At 33.6% G+C, this 17,422-nt stretch overlaps 1 protein-coding gene across 1 annotated transcript; it reads right to left on the bottom strand.

Moving 5' to 3' along the window:
- Positions 1-1,334: 1,334 nt before the first annotated feature.
- Positions 1,335-3,803, bottom strand: LOC145124138 (pentatricopeptide (PPR) repeat-containing protein). The gene has a single exon (XM_079059367.1). It carries the CDS (start codon positions 3,628-3,630, stop codon positions 1,504-1,506), a length of 2,127 nt encoding a protein of 708 aa, XP_078915493.1. The 5' UTR covers positions 3,631-3,803; the 3' UTR covers positions 1,335-1,503.
- Between the last annotated feature and the right edge of the window lie 13,619 nt (positions 3,804-17,422).

Here is a 17,422-nt window from a genome sequence, read left to right as displayed (position 1 = left end):
CTCACCGATTCGTCTTCCACCAATCACATTGAACAAAATGTTTCTCTTTCTTGTCACCAAGGTTGCAACGAGTCGGAGGTAGCGACCCCCCTAGCGAGCGCTAGGGGCGGTGTTCCACCATGGATAGCGAGCCTAACGAGTGGGATAGCGAGTCTCATTCCTTTCGGCCTAAGTCATAAGTCATTCCAAGAAGTCACAAATTGTAACTTCTTAAAAACTCATTTTCAAAGGCTAAACCAAAAGTTGTTTTAAAAGTCCTTAGATATCCAAAAACTTTTTTTTTTTAACTTATTGACTTTTCAAGAAGTCCATAAGTTAAAAATGAGTTTTTAGATGAAATCTCAAACACCCCTTAATTTATTAGAACTATTTATTAATGACAGAAACTAAATTCCACTTTTACCCTTAATTTAAAGAAATGGTAAAATATAAGATGTCATTTTCGTTCATTTTACACGTATAAACAAAATTTGCCAAACACTAAAAGCTTATCGAACTTATTACGTTTTTGTATTCGAAAAACTAATCATAATATATTTTTTTCAAAAACTTTATTTTTTATATCGGATAAACTAATAAACACTTATATAAAATAAAATTAAAACAAAAATTGTTTTAAATAAGCAATCACAAACACCCAAGAAAATATAAAATGAATTGGATTGATGGGCTTAAAACTCAATTCTGGTTTTATCTTCTTAATGTATTTTTCTAACTTTATGCAGCAACCTTGCTGAAGGGAACACCGCCCTCTCAGCTCGGCATGCCGAGATTTTCTGTGTAACTCGGCAAAACCTTGTTGAATCTCTCTCTCCTCTTGGCAAGCCTACGGCTGATGTGTGTATATGTTTGGGAGGAGGTGGAGTTCGATGTTGTCGGCACCACTCCTCCAAGCCTAAGTGTATAGCCTCTTTTGATGGGTAGCATATATTGAAGCTTCTTGAAGTCGTCTCCTTGCACGAAAATAGTATTATATGTGATAAAAAATAAGTGTCATATTTAAATTTATATGAGTTACATAAAAATATATATCTTTTAGTTACTTTATTTATTGGTTCCTTAGGTACCTAGAAATTGCCAAAGAGTTAATTATCTAGTTATTACAACTTCAAAATGCACACGTAACTCCAAAGACTATTTCTAAAGACCACTTTTATCAAATTTAATGATCTTATGTTATTGGTTCCTTAACTACCTAGAATTTGCCTTTCAAGCCTACAGTAAAGATCCAAAACATGATCTTCTTAGCTTTTCATCAAATGATATCGACATAATTGGTTAGATATTCAAATTGCAATGTTGTGCTATGTTGTAAAAGAAAGAAATGAAACAAATCAATCAAAAAACTTGTCACTACTTTTTGCATTTAACCCCACGTCCAGCACAACATATTCTAGTAAAACCTTCAACATATAGCTCGTTTCAAATAAGAATCATTATAAACTCCGTATCTAAAGCTATAAAAACATACTCAAATCCTAAAACAACAATAACCCATAAACCCTAAACCACCTTCGATTGCACCCATGACACAATATCCTCCCGACTCGCGAAAAAAACACCCGGTTTTTCATCACTCGCCCTAAAAGGAGCCGAAAGCTTCGCCACATGTGACTCAAACGCGTTCCCAAGCCCTTGTGAATACTTATGAGTCCCCGCACCCGTACTAGCCGACAACAACTCGGGCAACGGCTCATAACGGTTAACCATTTCACTCAAAGTCCGCACCCATTCCTCAAACGCGGTGTGAGCCGCACCCACCGATAGTGACCGAACATTCAACCGCCATTCCTCGGGTGTCTTCGTGTGTAACCCCGGGTACAACCCGTACATTGTCCCCATGTAAAGTAGCTCGTGGGCCCGCCCAATTAAGTTCCTTTTTCTACAAATGTCAATCAAACAATTGCAAAACGGTCTTCGCGCCTCAACTTCGGTTTCATTTAAGATTGTTTTGAATTCGTTCTTTAAAGTTTCGATCCCGACTTCCGATTCTAATGAATTCACAAAAGAAACCAATCGCGGGTTGGATTTTTGTAAACAAGCGATAACTTTATCCAAATCTTCACCCGATTCACAATACGACACAACCGAAAGCAAACATCCGGATAACCGATCATCGGGTCGGACCCCACGCGCGACCGATGTATCGAAAACCGTTACCAATTCGTCTATCTTTTTCGCCCGACCCAAACACTGAATCAAACACGTACACCCCATGACATTAATCGCGACATTTTCTCGCGACATTTCTTCGAATAAATTCATCGCTTTTTCAACGTTTCCACCACTTCCGTATATGTTAAGCATCGCGGTGTAACTCCAACTATCCGGTTTACAATTTACCGATTGTTTCATGTCATCGAACAAATTTTCGGCTTCTTCTTGTAATCCAAGATCCGCACACATACTTAATAAGGTGTTGTAAAGAATGAAATCCATTGGCCACCCGTTTGATTTCATTCTTTGCCATAGATCTAATGCATCCCGGGCCCACCTTGCTTTCCCATAAATCTTGACCAATGAAGTTAGGGTTTTTGCATCCGGTGAAACTCCGGCAGCCACCATTTCTTCGAATAAACTCCGGGCTAATCCCGGTTTTCCCGCCTTCCCCATTGCTTCTAATAATGTGTTGAAGACAACTAAGTTTGGTTTTACATCTAGAGATTTCATTTCTTGAAGAACGTATCGTATACCATCGTAATCACCTGCTTCACCAAACATTTTTGCTAAAACTGCAAACGCGATTGCATCTGGGGTCCACCCGCTTGCTCTTCCTCTTTCGTATAAACTCATGACTTCTTCAACTTTACCTAACTTGGCATAGACGTCAAGAACAGCTGAGTAAGTAACTTCATCGGGCATTAGTCCTGTTTTGTACATTCTTTCAAACCATTCGACTGCTTTATCGAAAAGATTTGATCTTTTTGCACATGTAATGATGGTTGAATACGTTATGTTGTCTAATGCAACTCCGTTACTGATCATTTCGTTAGCAAGATCTTCAATGAGCTGAAATTGCCTTCCGAATCGCAAAGATTTCATGGTAACATTGTAGAATATGGTTTCCATAGGGAATGACTCTTGGGTTTTGAGCCAATTGAAGAAAAAGATAGCCTTTTCCCATGGTTTCAAGCTATTGAGTACCAAAAGTGCGTTTTCTCTAGTGGGTGGATGTGGGATGTCTTCAAGAACTTTCAGGAAAGCTTCTTCAGAGTTTTCACAGTCATTAAGCTTCTTAGAAAACAGTTTAAGGTCTCTAATTTGGGGGTTATACGAATAAGAGGTTTTTTTCTGTCTTTGAAGGTTAAGAACAGAAGGTCTAGGCTTCGTCGGGTTGACCCAAATCGATTTAGGTTTTGTCAACAATTGGGTGGTTTTTTGTGGGGGGTCTGAGAGGGTTGTTGTGGATAAGGTTTTGAGTTGATCGGCTAAAGAAGGGTTTTGCTTCTTGGTGTCTTCTGATAGGTCTGGAATCGATGGTTTAGGTGGTGATTTGGAGGAATTGCAGTAGAAAAATGGCGATTTCTTTGTTCGTTTTGGCGAGTTGAAGGTGAAGGTGAAGGTGAAGGGGATTTGATTGTGATGATGTTTTAGGTCTAATGAATTTGCAGTGAAGAAAGTGGAAGCCATTGTTGTGTAATAAAAGCTTAGAGTTTCGAAGGATTACCTGTTACGCCATAAACCCAGAAGCTGCAAGGAGAGAGGGAGATTGAAGAAGGGTTTTGGGGAGCGGGGACTCTGAGTGTATCTGGATATTTTGCATAACGTTATCCCAAGCAAACGAATGACTGTTGGGGAATTAACTTCGACTTCAATAGTACTTGGTATTTTTGTTGATTTCACATTTTATTTTAGGAAAAATTTGATACCGACTTAATTTCTAAATATCATATTTACCCTTTATAAAATTTATAAATATCATATTTACATTTCATAAAATTTTAAAATATCATATATGTCATTTTTAAACATCAAAATATCATATATGCCCTTCTTAAATATCAAAATATCATATATGTACTTTTTAAACATCAAAATATCAATGGTAATATTTAAAATATCCTTCATCGACAACATGATAATAATCAACAACAACAAAAACTAAACAATCAAAATATACATTCTATAGAGAGGGTTGAAGATGAATCTTTTTGTTTGTCAAGAGGGCGACATACCAACAATTTAGAAGTTCAAATTTCATTATCAAAGACGTAAGGATAATATGGTTAAAATTTTGAATTATTATAATAATTCTAAGGTATAAAAAATGATTATAAAATATTAAAAACATTATAAAAAAGGATTTGGGTAAATATGATATTTTGAAGGTTTATGAAGGGTAAATATGATATTGAGAAATTAAGCTGGGCAAATATGATATTTTGAAGTTTAAGATGGGCATATATGAAATTCTCCCTTTATTTTATAACTAGGCGAATCCCCGCGCGTTGCGCGAGAATAGAATTATATAGTTAAAATAATAACTTTTACCAAATTATTATTTAATATTTCTACTTTGAAACAAAATGTTAGTAGTAAAGCAAACATATCTCCCTATTCTAATAAAAGAATAGGTGTATTCTCCTTTTGACATGTGTCATCTAGGTTTATTCTCATTTTGACATGTGTCATCTTATTAGACCTTATAATTAATGTTATACCATTTGTCAACCCATTGATTTTCCATTTCAAATTTCAAATTTTGATTTTCTCATTCTAATTACATTAAATTAAAATAAATCTAGAATAAAAATCAAAATAAAACTAATAAAATTATAAGGTGATATAATTTCATGTATTTATTTAAATCAAAGATTATAATTTTATATAACTAAAAAATATATCTTAATTAATAATTTATTTAAAATAAATATTTAATAATTTTAAGTTTTTACTATGAAAAATTAAATTTGTAACCGTCGTTTCCACGGGTTATAAACTAGTAGTTAACATATTAGTTTTATTAAACATTATAGTTTAATTTTTAAGTCATTGTGATATATACAATTATTTGATAATTTTATAAACCATTTAAAATTGTGTAAATTATATATCAAATGAATGATAATATAACGGGTAACAAAACGTATGAACAAAAATATGAACTATAACTTTTAATAACATAAAAATAGAAAAATATCTATTATAACATTTATATTAAAAAGATATATATACAACGAATAATAAAAAATATGAAAAATAAACACTATAACTTTTAATAACATTAAAACATTAAAACATCTATTATAACATTTATATTAATTCTTCATATTTAAATCACAAATCTCTTTAAATACATTATTGTTTTTAATTAGCAAAACTTTACAACCTTATAAAAGAAAGGAAAATAAAAAGTTATTAATGATTACTAATTAAAAATCATAAGTTAAAAACTCTTGAGTTGTAACTAATAAATATACATAAATTAGAAAACTCTTGAGTTGTAGTGTGAGTTTCAAATGAATGCGGTACTTGGAAATGTATATTTATTATTATTATTATTATTATTATTATTATTATTATTATTATTATATTCATCTAAATAATTGGTTTTGATGCATCATTTTAATCCCTTCAATTATTAAACATAAAGATATTTAATTATAAATTTATAACATACATAGGTGCATATACATGTTAAACAAATTACATATAATATATATATTTTTGTAAATGTCATATGTAATTCTTGTCGTAGTAATATGGATAAATTTCTTTCATATGAAGAACATATCATGATAAGTCTATCATAATTACATATCAAATGTTCAAAAGTATGTTATCTTTTAAATATTGTCTTTTAAATATATTGTGTAGGATAACCCAACAAAAAAATAATAGAAAATAAACATAATCACAATAGAAAAACTACAATCAAATAAATAAGAGCATTGTGTGGTTGAATATATAAATAAAGATGTTACATAAACATACATTTAAATCAAAAGAAAAAACTAACATTCGTCAACTTTGCTCAAACAAAAAAACCTATATCCATTTTATGAATCTTCTTTTTTCATTTAACACCATTCAACCATAGAAACTTGATGACAATTCTTCACTAACCTGCAATCAAATATTTTTCTTGAAAAATAAGAATCAGAAAGATATTCCAAGCAAAACATTGATGTGAGTTATAAATCATATTACAATTGTTTTGTTTGAAAGAAAAACTTCATTTGTTTGAAAGAAGAAATGAGAAACTGAATATAAAGAAAGAATATCTTCAAATCCTTCTTACATGGATCGTGAAAGAAAAAATCATATCTTTAAATGAGAAACTGAATATAAAGAAAGAATAGAAAAGCTTCATTTGTTTGTTTGAAAGAAAAAATCATATTACAATTACCATCGATGCGACATAACCCATTTCTTCAAATCATCATATTTGGATCGTGAATGCTTCAACTATATGAAAACTTTTGAATCACAATATCTTCAAATCCTTCTTACATGGAAGATTTTATATAACACAAAAGACACAAAAGATTGGCCTTTTATAGTAAACTTTTCACTAAATGCTAATTAAACATAATATAAGTTATAAAACTTTTGAGTGTTAAAATCATAATTAAGAAAATTTTTGAGTTGCATTAGTTAAAAAAGGGGGTTTCAAATGAATGTGGTTTGAGGAAGTTAAAAAAGGGGGTTTCAAATGCATGAGATTCAAGAAAAAATGCTAGCTTTATAAGTATGTATGATTTTATTTTTGTTATTTATAAATAATTAAATATGTTTAAACCAAACTAATGTTAAGGAAAATCAAAAATCTTCAACATACATGGGGTGTTTTAGCAAAAATAGCTAGCTTTTATTGGCTAGAAATTGTAATTTTTATATTTGTTAATGAAATTTACCATATGTACATATTTAGTCATTTTGTATATATATATATATATATATATATATATATATATATTAAAAAAATACCATTATGATCGGTTATTGTAAATTTAGACGTTTTACGGTGTCCATGGTACCTCCGATGAGCCTCCGATCATATTCTCGAGCAGAATATGATTTTTTTCAACGAAGTTTTTCTGATATGTTGTCCTTGTATGAGAGTGTGTTTATGTTCATCGTTTGTGTGTGTGTGTGTTTGAATGTATGTGTTTCTTGAACTCTTTATGAATTTCTTGAGCATGAAAACCCCAACAACCAAACTCGATGAAGTCTAAAAATTAAACACAAAATTTTTCACAAGTTCATGTGTTCAAGATTCTGGTTTTAGGTATCTAGAACATGAAAACCCCTACATCCATATATGTGTTTGTGGGTCTAAAACACATACACATGTATCAATACAATCGATTTTAAGTTAGGTATAAAACAAACACCCACACAATTAATTTTCATATATGTGTCATGTTCTTGGGTTTGAAGAACTCAAAACAAGAAACATATGTGTGTTCATATGTTGTGTTAAGTTCCAGAGACAATTTCATAAGTTCTAGAAACGAGAGATGGGACTTGAGTTCTGTAAATGTGAAATTGATTTTCAAATTTAATGGATGTATGTGTACTCATTGTGTTATTGAGTTCCAGAACAAGTTTATTGTGTTCTTAATGTGGATAGCAAGATGCAAGACGAAGATCAGTTTCATATATTCTTAAGCATCAAATGATTTTTGGGTTTGAGTTCTTGAGTTATTCATCGGATTTGTTTTAGGTTTATGGGTTTGAGCATCATGTGTGTATTCTTGAATTGATGAAGATGAAGAACATATGAATATCAAGAACACACATATAATATGTGTGTATGCTTATGAGATGTGTGTGTTTTTGTGTGTTCTTAACTAGATGAAGATGAAGAACACACACCCATCATGTGTGCATGATCGTTCTAAAATTCATGTTTAGCCAGAAAAATCATATTTGGTCGACCAAACTTACAAACACGAGGTAAAGTCTATTATCCTTATTAGTCATTGAGCCTTTTCGAAATAGAAGTGTTTGACAAAAGTGGTTGTAACTTGTAAACATTTGAAAGATGTAAAATTACATAAAATGGCATTTGAATAAAAGATATGTGTTTTTTAAGGGCAATCTGGTAATTTTGTTATAATATGCATAATATTTTTCGTTAAACATTACTTTAAATAGATTTTGGATTATGAGTTTTTTGTTTTATAACAAAAGTTTTAAGTTTGTACTCTCAAAAGTTTTTTTTTTAATTTAGATTTTTTTCCTTCAAAAATTGGAAGTTTAAGCTCCTAAAAGTTCATTATAAAACACATCCATGGTATAGAAAACTTATTTAAGTTTGATACAAGAACTTTGACATACTCTTATTTTTTATTTATATAAAAAATCCACTCAAATTAACTTAGTGTTTCTCTATAGTTATTGTAACTTGAAATTACAAAATGTAAACAACTTGTTATATATAGTGCATAATGCATTTTTAAAGTCGACAATGTTAAACTTAATATTTGATATCTAGATAGTTAACATTATGTCATTGAAAATCCAAATGGGAGAATAAATGGACTTCTCACAGACTCATTCATGCCACATGTTACGCCATACCAAGTTCAAGGCTTGCATAGCATCCTCAAACATAGGTATAATAAGTATGCCCTAAATAATTCAATAAGTTAAGTGACAATTTTTCATATATCACTAAGGATAACAATGTATTTAATAGTTAAGCAGCTCCAGAACCAAGGCTTGGAGTCCAACATCAAGTATACTCCTCGGGTGGAATTGTTTCGAGGCATGTTGTTGTTTGGTCCTACAACTCAGCTCCAACAGTAGCTCAAGATGATGTGAGTAATGTTGATTTTTGGAGATATACTCGCTAACACAACAAATATAATGAAACATTAAAATACATTAGCCTTTTAGGTAACACACTTAGAGGTCAACCTTGTAAAAGAAAGAATAACTAAATACAGGGATCATTTTTGTTATTTATTGATAATGAGTGAAAAACTAGAAATTAAGTAAAAGGAAAAAAATTATGAAGTAAAGCTTACAAGTTTTGTATTATGGTAGTTTTATCATACTTTGATCAAACTTGGAGGCTAAGAAAGGCTCCTACAGTTTGTGCCTTATATAAGGGTTGGAAGAACAAATAAGGCCCCTTATAAAAAACCCTATAAAAATCATATCTCGCCTCTCTTCTCTCTAGTTTGATGTAAAGAAAGAAGACCCTAAAGGATTTTGTCGAATTTTCTTAACCATGAAGAAAATAAAGAGGATCTTGCTTGCTTGAAGCAAAGGGATGTGATTCTATTAGAGGAAATCTAATTTGAGTTCTTGATCTTCTTGACTTCTCTAAGGTGTTATTTTTCCTTCTTGTAGATAATTTGTTGCTTTTAACTGACGAATAAAAAATCCATGGCTCAATCATGATGTTTTTATTTGTATGCTTCTGTTGCTTGTGTTTTGTTATGTCATCATGATCCAACATTGATGAGGTTCCAAAAAAAGATGTTATTTCTAGAAGAAATCCAGATATGGTTGTTGATTCCAAATATGGTACACATGGATCCTTTTCTAGCTCGAGAGGGCCTCTTGATGGGTTTTCGTTACTTGATAAGCTTACTCTTATGATTGGAGTTGGACGTGCAATGGGGTATGATATGAAAGCTTGTGAAAAAGATATGTAGAGAATTATAAATGAATTTAGAGCTAATAATCATGTTAAATGAACCTCCTTTCCATAAATACTCATGAGTTAGGAAGATGGGCAAAAAAAAAACTCAGGTTAAAGAGCTTTGTTGTGATCATATATTGGTCTCTTATGATTATTTTATAGCGGTGGAAGGAGTATGGGTTCCTACTACTACTTATTTTTCAGATCTTTTTGGCTTATTCTTGCTAAATCTAGGGTTAAAGGAGATGTTTTGGTCTTATATTATAGGTTTAGTTACACGTTGGCATGGTGAACTAGAGCTTTTAGTTGATTTTAATGAAGTGTCAGTTTATGCAGAATGATATAGGCCGGTGTTTTACAATAATCAAACCAACATTGTTAATGATTTCATTAGAGATGAGGATTTGATTACATTCCTCTTAGGGGACACTCCTTTACTTGGACGGATAAGTGGGCTACCAAAATGAGCAATCTTGACCATTTTTTGGATTCTAGTGGCATTATGGATATTTTTCCAATTTCTCTCTTTACCTATCGCATCATCGACTTATTATTTGAAGTGGGTTAGTGTTGATAATGACCCTTTACCTTTCCATTTGTTTCATTCTTGGATTCTTGAAGATGATTTGTAGAATCTGGTTGAAGACTTATGGAAGAATGATGGGGGTTGTTGTAACACCCTAATTTCCATTTAATTTAAATGGTTATAATTATGAGTCATAGAATTAAAGTGTGAAGTTATAAATTCGTAACCTTAAATTTTAATAGTTAATGTTATAGTTCAAGACTAATTAGAAGGGAGAATGAAATTATAATTATTTGAAGGTCAAATCAATGATAGTAATAAGGAACCGAAATGAGAGTTGGGGACTTAAATGCCAGCATATAGAAAAGAGGGGTCAATAGGGTTATTGTTTCAAACCTAGGGATTTAGTGGAAAGGGTTTTGTGTTGAATTGGATGCCTTAGGGCCGAATTTGATCAGCCACTTAACGACCCTTAAACACAACTTAACCCTAATAACCATTTTACTAAGGAATTCTCGTTTTTGAAGACCTTACAATAGTTTTTGGACGATCCCTGGAGATTGAACCATAGGAACGTCGAGAAATTTGGAGTACAGATTCCCAAGACATATATTAAAGTTTTGACCATTGGAATTTCCATTTTAAGGTGAGGAGCTCGAGTTATAGATCGTCGATCATAGCAGAAGTCTAAGGTTGTTGTCGAAATCATTTAGGTGCAAGACTTTTGTGGAGCTTTCAATCTTAATAACCTAGGTATGATATCTTCCCCATTGCTTTCAAAAGTCCTATATGACCTAGGGCTGATGTTTTATAGACCTGGAAGGTCTAAATTAAATTTTGAGACTTAATGGGTTGAGTAGATTTAACCCTAACCCTAGTTTTATCATTCTGAAAATTTCACTATTTTGCCTCTGTCTTGTAAAAATCATAGAAAAATCATGGAGAATCATTTTTAGTCAAGGCCAGTGCCTAAAGTTTGGGTTTTGAGTCTAGTTTATCCTAACCTTGAATCACTTTACCAAATTCCTAATCATTGAGGGTATAATGCTCAAAGTCATCAGAGTGGTTTATGTTGTCACAAACTTCATAAATTTTCTTTCAAAAATAATAATAAATTCATTAGGACTCCAGTTATCAAAATTCTAGGGCCTATTGTCACGATGTGGCATACAAGGTGATGAACACATTCCTTGGATGGACGCCACGACGTGACAAGAAGAGTGTCACGACGTGGCGGCTGCTTTGGCCCTAGCTCATAATTTTAGGGTTTCTCACATATTTAAACATCATACCCTAAGGATTATGGCATCCTCTTCAACCTCCAACCCTCTATCACGAAACCCTAGCCTCCTTGTGACAGTTTTGGCTCATTTTGGTTCTCGTGATATACTTTGAAGGAGAAGAAGAATGTTTTAGAGCAAGGATCAAGCAAGCCACTCTACTCCATCCTTGGAATCATTCTTGGGACCATTCGTAAAACTTAATGCCTATATCTTTAAGACTCCTTTCTTATAGATCTAGCTTTCTTTGTATGTTTAAGTCTATAAGAGGAGTTGGTATGGTGGAATGAGATAAAGTTTGCAACTTTATGGCTAATCAAGGTCCCTTGAGCCTCATATCTTTCATATCTAGAATGTAGTTGAGATTTGGGAGCTTTGCATGGGTTTTAGGTTATATTCTTGCCCTTTTTGACCTAGATTAGGTAAAGGACATGCATGGGTCATGCATGTCCATAAATTTGACATTTTTATGAGCCTTTAGAGTCATTAGAAGCTTTCTGGAAAGTTAGATTTGCAAGCTTAATGGATTATGGACTCAATCCATTAAGATGTTCCCAACCGATAATCACGACGTGTCATGGAGAGTGTCGCGACATGGTGATGGAGGATTCCTAGATTATTTTGTCCAGACGTATCCATGGCGTAGCTAAGTAGGGGTCACGTCGTGGTGTCTGCTGATTGAGTTGACCGTGACTGAGTTGTGGATCATGATTGAGTTTGTTAGCCACGACGTTGAAGTCAACTAATGATGATTTTGACATTGACCGTTGACTTTTGACCATGGTTGTGACAACCCGAAATTTCTAACTTGTGTAAACATTCAATTTATCAGTGTTAGACTCATTTTGCTCCCAGTTATCACTGTTTGGGAACCTGTTTTGAGTATCCTAACTCTAGTGAATCAAAGGAATTAGTATTTGGAAGTGTCAGTTTAAGTTCTAAACTACCTAGCAACCGTAAACCTCCTCAAAAAGGAGTTTACGGTCGAGACCTTGAGTTTACGGTCAGAGTAACCGTAAACTCCTCCCTATATATATAATGGTTGATCATTTCAGCCATTCTTTTCACTTTAAACACTTCAAAGGCTTTCTCTCTCTACCTTCATCGGGTTCCTCCAAGATCTTCAAGAACACGGTTGTGATTTGGACCGAAAACACCTTCTTTGCCTTCAAAAACCGTAAGTATCATCTTCCCCTTCATAAACCGAGTTAAAATCCTTCATCTTGGACTTAAGATCATCACTCTTTGCTTGAACAAAAGAGTTTACGGTCCTATGAATCTTCATAGACCGTAAACCCTTATAAAGGGTGTTCTTATAGCCTTTACCCTTCCAAAGGCTAAGCATGGTCCCTAGAATCCGATGCCTTTGAATGAAACCCTTGAAAACCATCATTTGTGCAAGATTGATGAGTTTACGGTCTAGTGTATCTCCTTAGACCGTACACCCTTCAATGACCGTATATTCATGGGTCGTAAACCGATGGAACCGTAAACCCATGGACCGTAAACCTTATGACCGTAAGGTCATTAGACCGTTAACTCCATGACCGTAAGGTCATTGGACCGTAAACACTAAGACCGTGAACACCTAAGATCGTGAACACTTGGACCGTGAACTCCAATGGTCATACCTATTTGACCGTAAACTCTATAGGGTGGCCATATACCCTAGTTATGCAATCATATGTGATTGTATCCCATAAATCTTAGAGTTTCCTAGCCAATAAGGGTGTTACCCTTCTTATTTAGTCGTCTATACACTAAATTCATACACATACATGTCTATATGTGTCTATTAGGATCATTGTGTGCTCAAGGTTACACCTGACACTCTGCACTCCTCTTCCAACCACACATCAGAACCACTCACTACAGGTGAGTTCATACCCCTACATTTTCCGTGTTTTTAATGTTTTCAGGGGGGGAATACAAGCCAAACTCAAAGTATTTTATTAAGTTTTAAACTTATTAATACAACTCAATGATTTCCATGTTTAATAACTTACTCGGATATTTTATCCCTTTTGTAATATGTTGAGCATAAGGGAAATTGTTATTTTGGAAATCTCACTTCATAGCTTTCAGAAAGGTTTTACAAAACATTTTCCATAACAACACTAGTAAACTATAATGGGTATAGTTTGGGATAACCCTCTAGGCAGTTTCTACCAAATTAGATTTCATGGATGAATATATATAAACTATGGCCGATTTAGTTTATGTTATATGTTTTCTCAGAAGTATAAAGTACACTTATTCAAGGATAATTACTGTTTTATACTGTTTATCGCTAGTAAACTAGATTATACAGAATTGTGAGGCTCTACTTCAATACTGTACTCTTAGGTGTATAGTGATAAATCCTTTTAGTATAACCATAGTCGCCTGGAGGGAGAGCGTGAGATTTGTGAATAGATCTATTCGGGACTGACAATCCCATACCTAAACTGCTAGCTACAGTTAGGCGGGCACGCCTGGGGTGAACAAATGTCATTTAACTTAACGCCTGAAGAACGTTATAAAGGTCTCTAGGTCATATCAAGTATGGTTATACGACTCGCAAATAAATATAAACTAACTTTGGTTTACGGAATCTACTCTTCATTGTTTTATTTGGAGTAATAAAACTACTTTTATACATACTGATAGTAATCAGGGATTTCTAAACTTACATCTCTACCTCTAGAACGGATAACTTGTTTTTAGGGAAAATATAGGATTTTCCCAGGATAACACTGGCATTTCTAAAACTGATGGTTTACTTTCTACCAACAGATACTCTTTCAAAACTGCTTTTCATAAGAAAATATAGGATTTTCTTGAGGAACACTTTTCAAAAAAGGATCAAAGAAGCATTTTCCACAAAAACTAAACGCTTATGAACTCACCAGCTTTATGCTGATATTCTTTCAAAACTGTTTGTATTCTCAGGAAAACAGTAGACAGGTACCTGCTGGATTTTAAGAAGTTGGAGCAATAAGAGTCTTAAATTTATATTTTACATACTTTTGATGTACCTAAAACAAGATTTCAAACTGATGTAAACATTTTACTTATATATGTATCCACTGTATTGGTTGTGTTGCTATGTTTCCTATTATTCATTGGTTATGATGCTAAACATGACGTCCTCCGCCCCCGAACGTTTCCGCCGTTCCGATTTGGGGGTGTGACAATGGTTGACTTTTGGTCAGTTGACTAGTTTTAGAAGGTGGACTAAGGGTTTACCTTGTATAGTTTATTATTAGGTGTATAACATCCACTCATTGGCTGTGAGACCTGTTAGTTGTTTCCTACGTCCACAAGGTGAGTTTTCTCACTATACTTTGTATTGTAGTATATGTCCTTGTGTGTAGGATGTTGTTATGTTGTAGTGATTTGTTTGATTAGTAGATCCATTATGATTACCTATGATTGCCTGATATTGTTTTTGACACGGTGTGGTTGGGTCGAGGCGGTACTGCTTTGTGTTGTGGGCCAACATACCCGAGAACAATCTAGTTTTATGTTTTGGGCTCGAGGGGGGATCTAGTCTTGGTGGGATTGGGCCCGGAGGGTCAATTCGATCTTTATGGATATGGGCCCGGAGGGGCAATCCATTATTTGTAGTTGTGGGCCCGGGAGCAATCCAATCTTTGTGCTATGATCCCAAGGGAAATCCAGTCTTATGATGTGGGCCTGATGTGCATGCATTGTATATGTATTTTTATGTGAGGTATTTTGAGGGAAATCACTAAGCTTTAGCTTACAATTGTTGATTTCAATGTTTTCAGGTACTTCAGACGATCAGGGCAAGGCGAAGGCGTGATCGTACACACCTTCCTATTAATTTATGTTTTGAGAGATTATTTTGATACTCATTTCTATGGAATTGTTTTGAAAACAATGTTTGTCTGTCTTATGGTTTTATGAAATGTCTTTTAAAAATCAAAAAATTTGTCATGGTTTTTGGGATGTTATACCTATAGTTAAATATGGATGTTTAGTTTCTCCCATATCAAGGGCTTGATGTAATTCCCAGTAGATTTGTGCAGTTTATTCAAAGAGTGTTGAGTGGTCCAGAAAGTGACAACATAAAGTTACTAACTTGTAAATTCAATATAATATCAACCAAAAATAATTAGAGCTAGATCTTTATATTTCTGAAAAGGTAATAGAGGGAAATTTACGAATATAATTTTATCATAATTTAAGAATATGTTGAAAGGTAAGAAAATAGGTCCCGAACAGAACACTACAATATAAAATAAGGAAATAGGTACATAAGTTTTATAAGGGTAATACAACAAAGCACAAGCTAAATAATGTTATAATTTTTGTGTAGATTCTCATAAAGTAAAGGATCCATCTAGCTCCTGCTAGTTAAGTTTCAAGTTCAATGAGGTAAGTTACACTAACTTTTATATTATATAGGCATTACTTGTCTTACGTTATTGTTCACGGATACCCTAATCCAGTAAAGTGGACAAGGATATGTTCTTGACCATGATAAACCCTTCGGGGGGAAATGGTTAAGGTTTGGGTGATCATGATAGACCCTTCGTGGAAAGTGATTAATCCCTAATATGGTAGTGTCTGAGACAGACCCTTCGGGAGAATCAAACTGATGATGTAGAGTTGGTATCAACAATATGTGCTAGGAACGTGTCACACCCCCGAACCAGACGGCAGAAAACGTCCGGGGGCTTGCGCGTGACTTTATCTTGTAATATCATCACGATTGTATATAATTGAAACAAGACAACACCATCATCACAAATATCAAGATACAACCAGCATTGTTTACATCAAGTACAATATCATAAATTACATGTTCAAAATATTTGATGTATGATGATAACAAAATATAACAAATTCCACCATTTCCTGCTGACCTTTCTGCTTCACGATTCCCTGAAAATACAAGTTATTTTGAAAAACGTCAACATATATAATGTTGGTGAGTTCATAAGCATATTTGAATGAAAAGTTTTGAATTGTTTGTAAACACCAGAAAATCCGATATTTTCTGAAAATGGTTTGAACGTGATGTATCAAAATCAAGTATTAATGCATGTGTTTTTTCAGTAGCAAGTAAAAGGTATTGTTTAACTGTGTATTACCCCAGAAAATCCTATATTTTCTGTTTATAAAAGTATTGTGGTCTCAACCCTAAGACCGAATATCAGTGTATGTATGTTACTGTTTCAACAAGATTTTACAGGATGTTCCAAAAAATTATGTTGGAGAGGATCTCTAAGTGAGCCGTTTTAACCATACTTGATTTTTGACGAGTTCGCCTTCTGAGGCGCCGGTTTGATTTACGGTAAGGTTTGTCACCCTAGACTGGCCTAGTCTAGCTGTAGCGAACAGCTCAGGTCTGGGGTGTCACCCCGTATAGATATATACACAAACTCTCGCTCTCCCTCCAGGAGACTCTGGTTATAACTACAGGCTACGATCGTACACTCTAGAGGTGTCAATCGACATGTCTCACTAGCATCCTTGACTGAGTTTACGCGAATATTGTATTATGTTATATGTATAATGTTTCCGAGTACGTTATATGTTTGAATAGTCCAACGAGTATGTATATGAATGTACGAGGCCCAACAGACATGTAGGAGGACCACTAAGGCCCAATAAACATGTGATGTATAGTCTAGGCCCAATAAGCATGTAATTGGGCCACTATGGCCCAATCAACATGTAATGTATAATCCAGACCCAATATTCATGTGAATGGGCCACTAAGGCCCAATAACATGGATCGCAGGTATTAGGCCCAATAAACATGAAAATTTACAACTTTAGTCCATTTGTATGTAAGTTGACATTTTTGGCCCAAATAACCATAAATTGATATATTCGACCCATTAATATAAAATTTACATTTTTCAACCCCTTTTTAATTAAAATGACATTTTCGTCCCCTTTTTAATTAAAATGACATTTTCGGCCCAAGTTTTGTAAAAATAACATTTTCGGCCCAAATATATATATAAATTAACATTTTAGGCCCAAATTTGAATAAAG

This window comes from Lactuca virosa, chromosome 7 (genome assembly GCF_052849685.1).
Source record: "Lactuca virosa cultivar CGN04683 chromosome 7, Lactuca_virosa_CGN04683_v6, whole genome shotgun sequence".
NCBI lineage: Eukaryota > Viridiplantae > Streptophyta > Magnoliopsida > Asterales > Asteraceae > Lactuca > Lactuca virosa.
Note: the sequence above shows the minus strand (reverse complement) of the source record. Positions and strands in the feature narration are given on the sequence as shown.

What these genes read in the sequence shown, in the direction of transcription:
- LOC145124138 (XM_079059367.1), bottom strand. Translation starts at nt 3,630, where the DNA reads ATGGCTTCCACTTTCTTCACTGCAAATTCATTAGACCTAAAACATCAT.